Source organism: Penaeus monodon, chromosome 31 (assembly GCF_015228065.2).
Source record: "Penaeus monodon isolate SGIC_2016 chromosome 31, NSTDA_Pmon_1, whole genome shotgun sequence".
Classification (NCBI taxonomy): domain Eukaryota; kingdom Metazoa; phylum Arthropoda; class Malacostraca; order Decapoda; family Penaeidae; genus Penaeus; species Penaeus monodon.
In genome coordinates, this window is record NC_051416.1 from 21,537,563 (window position 1) to 21,540,074 (window position 2,512).

Sequence of the window (2,512 nt, forward strand, 5' to 3'; positions counted from 1 at the left end):
GAATACCATTGCTATTCATTCCCGTCTGCATTTACCATCGTGTATTACCTCTGCATTTCTCAAATCTCCCTTCAGGTTTGTTACAATGGTGGCAGCATCAAAAATAGGTGTCCAGGCTAAGTCTTGTAATATTTGATATCCGTGACTAAATTTAACGGAAAAGTTTGCTTTACTGTGTAATATCTACTTCATTTTTAAGTAAGCTGTACATATGTGTAAATAGTATATTTTCCTCTTATATGTAGTAATATGTACATGTGTCGAGAAATACCTTGTGCACTATTGTAAAAACAATATTTGTAACCTAAAAATAAAAATCATGATGATTTTTTTATTGATTTTTTAGCCATATACATACTGTGTTCCCCTCATTTTTTAAATAATTATATATATTTTTTTTCTTTGAAAATATAGACTTATACAATAACATAAGAATTAATTGCATTACCTTTCAAAAAGAAATTATGGAATAAAGCTTTGGTAAATACTTTAAAAAACGCTCGTAGAAACTGGAAATGTATTCTCTGTGCAACGAAGGATATATTTATTAATGGAATATGTGAAGGTATGCGCCTCCATAGGTATTCTCAGACCATTTTTTGTGATATATTCAAGTTGATACAATTTATCTCATGTTTGTGGTGCATTAAATCATCGATTTTTATGTTATAGATGAAATCTTAAATCAACATGTTTCGTTAACGTAGTTGCTCTGTAAATACCTCTGGATGAGCATACCTTTATTTGTGATACAAGAAGTACCTGTGTTACAAAATGGTAATTCACAGACCTAGATAAAGATGAAGATAAATAGATCGCGTATGATAACTGCATGGAGGAATATAATTAAAGTAATTCTGTTAATCGTGGAATCTGATTCATGTTATAAGGGGTCCTTACCAGCCTTGGTCCGGATTCCTTATCCTATCACTACGTTTTTAATATTTAGCATTTACGTACATTCGTTCTCTAAAACTAATTCACTAGAACATGCAAATTCAATATAAAAACATACATGCATTGTGATCTTATTGGTAAATAGACGTTACAAAAATATCATTTAATTCTCTGGTGACAGCGTCGTTGGATGCATCAGGAGAAAAAATAAACATTGGATTTCCTTACACTTTGCAGTTGGACCCATGTGAATGTGTGAACTGCAATTGCCTTATGCAGCACAGCTCTCTCCAGAACCTTTTGTTAGCACGAGGATCAGCCCCTGAGTTCTGTTTGTGTTTTTCTCGGAGGAAAGCTTGAGAATCCGTCATTTCTTACTGAAGGAGTCCTTCCGCGTGAGTCCCTGGCAAACCACGTCACTGTACCTCCCCGCCGCCGCCCCTCCCGCGAATCCTCGCGACGGCAGGTTCAGGGACCCGCTCTTGAGGCGCAGAAGGTTCCACTGGGCGAAGATCGGCCTCTGGTTCTGCGGGTTCTCCGAGGACGAACTGCGCTGGTCCCCGTCCTCGCTGTAGCTGGAGTAGATGCTCAAGGAATCCACGAAGTTCTCGCAGATGACGTCTTCGTCCTTGCGAGGGGCGTCGTTGGCGTCGTCCTTGTCCCCGACCTCGTTCGGGAAGTAGGTGTTCGAGCGGAGGGACCTCCAGCGCGGCACCGTCCAGATCGGGTTGGCGGACCGGTCGACGGAGTCCGCCCTCGAGAACTCGCCGCCGTCGGGGTCCTCGTCCCTCTCCTCCTCCTCGAAGGCCTGGTTGTTGAAGCCCTTTTTGTCTTCCATCTTCTCCTTGAAGATGATGTTGTCGAGGACCTGCTTCGACGAGAGGTGTGGTCTCCTCCTGCAGGGCGCTCGGTCGCGTGCCCTGCCCAAGGACGCCCAGACGCTCGAGCTCCTCAGGCGGTGCAGCAGGTGACTCGGACTCATGCCCGCGGGGAGACTCGGCGCCGGAAGTCCACCTCGCTCCACCCGCTCCACCCACGCCTCCAGCCTCTCCTGGACCAGCCTCCTGCGCTTTGTGCTCCGGATGAAGGTGATGAAGATGAACACTCCTTGGAAGGTGTTCAGTGTGTCTGTCACTGCCCTGATAAGTAAAGAAAATCATGTATATAGAAATAGAATAACTGAAATAATAATAATCGAAGACATATTTTAAAAGTTATTATATGACACTGATAGTTTACTTGAACATTTTAATTCACCACAGGAATTCAACACGAACATACTTAATAACTATAAAAGTACACAATCGCAGGTACAGCACTTCATAACTCCACAACTAAAATAACATGAATCGCCCCACGGTTCAACCAATCTACAGCCGTAAGTGAAAATAACGAAGACTTTTTCTTCTCTTTTCTCACCACAATTCCGAATCCCCGGAACCCACGATGGACGATATAACTTCCGTCAACCAGCAGCTCGCCATGATTGCGAACAGACCGAATCTTTGCCAGAATCTGCAAGAAAAAGGGCGTCAGGTGAATGCACTGAAGCTGAATGTTAAATCGTATTTAACAGTGACATACCCGGTTATCTTTCGCTTTAAAATGATCCCTC

General features: G+C 42.9%; 1 protein-coding gene across 1 annotated transcript in view; it reads right to left on the reverse strand.

The window, feature by feature from the left end:
• Positions 1–392: 392 nt before the first annotated feature.
• Positions 393–2,512, reverse strand: part of LOC119593089 — an 8,179-nt gene continuing 6,059 nt past the window's right edge. Inside the window, exons 6-7 of the mRNA XM_037942013.1 lie at positions 2,317–2,412; positions 393–2,036 (exon numbers count right to left, since the gene is read on the reverse strand). Of these exons, the coding sequence (XP_037797941.1) occupies positions 1,265–2,036; positions 2,317–2,412 (868 nt within the window). The 3' untranslated portion in view covers positions 393–1,264. The remainder of the gene's footprint in view (positions 2,037–2,316; positions 2,413–2,512) is intronic.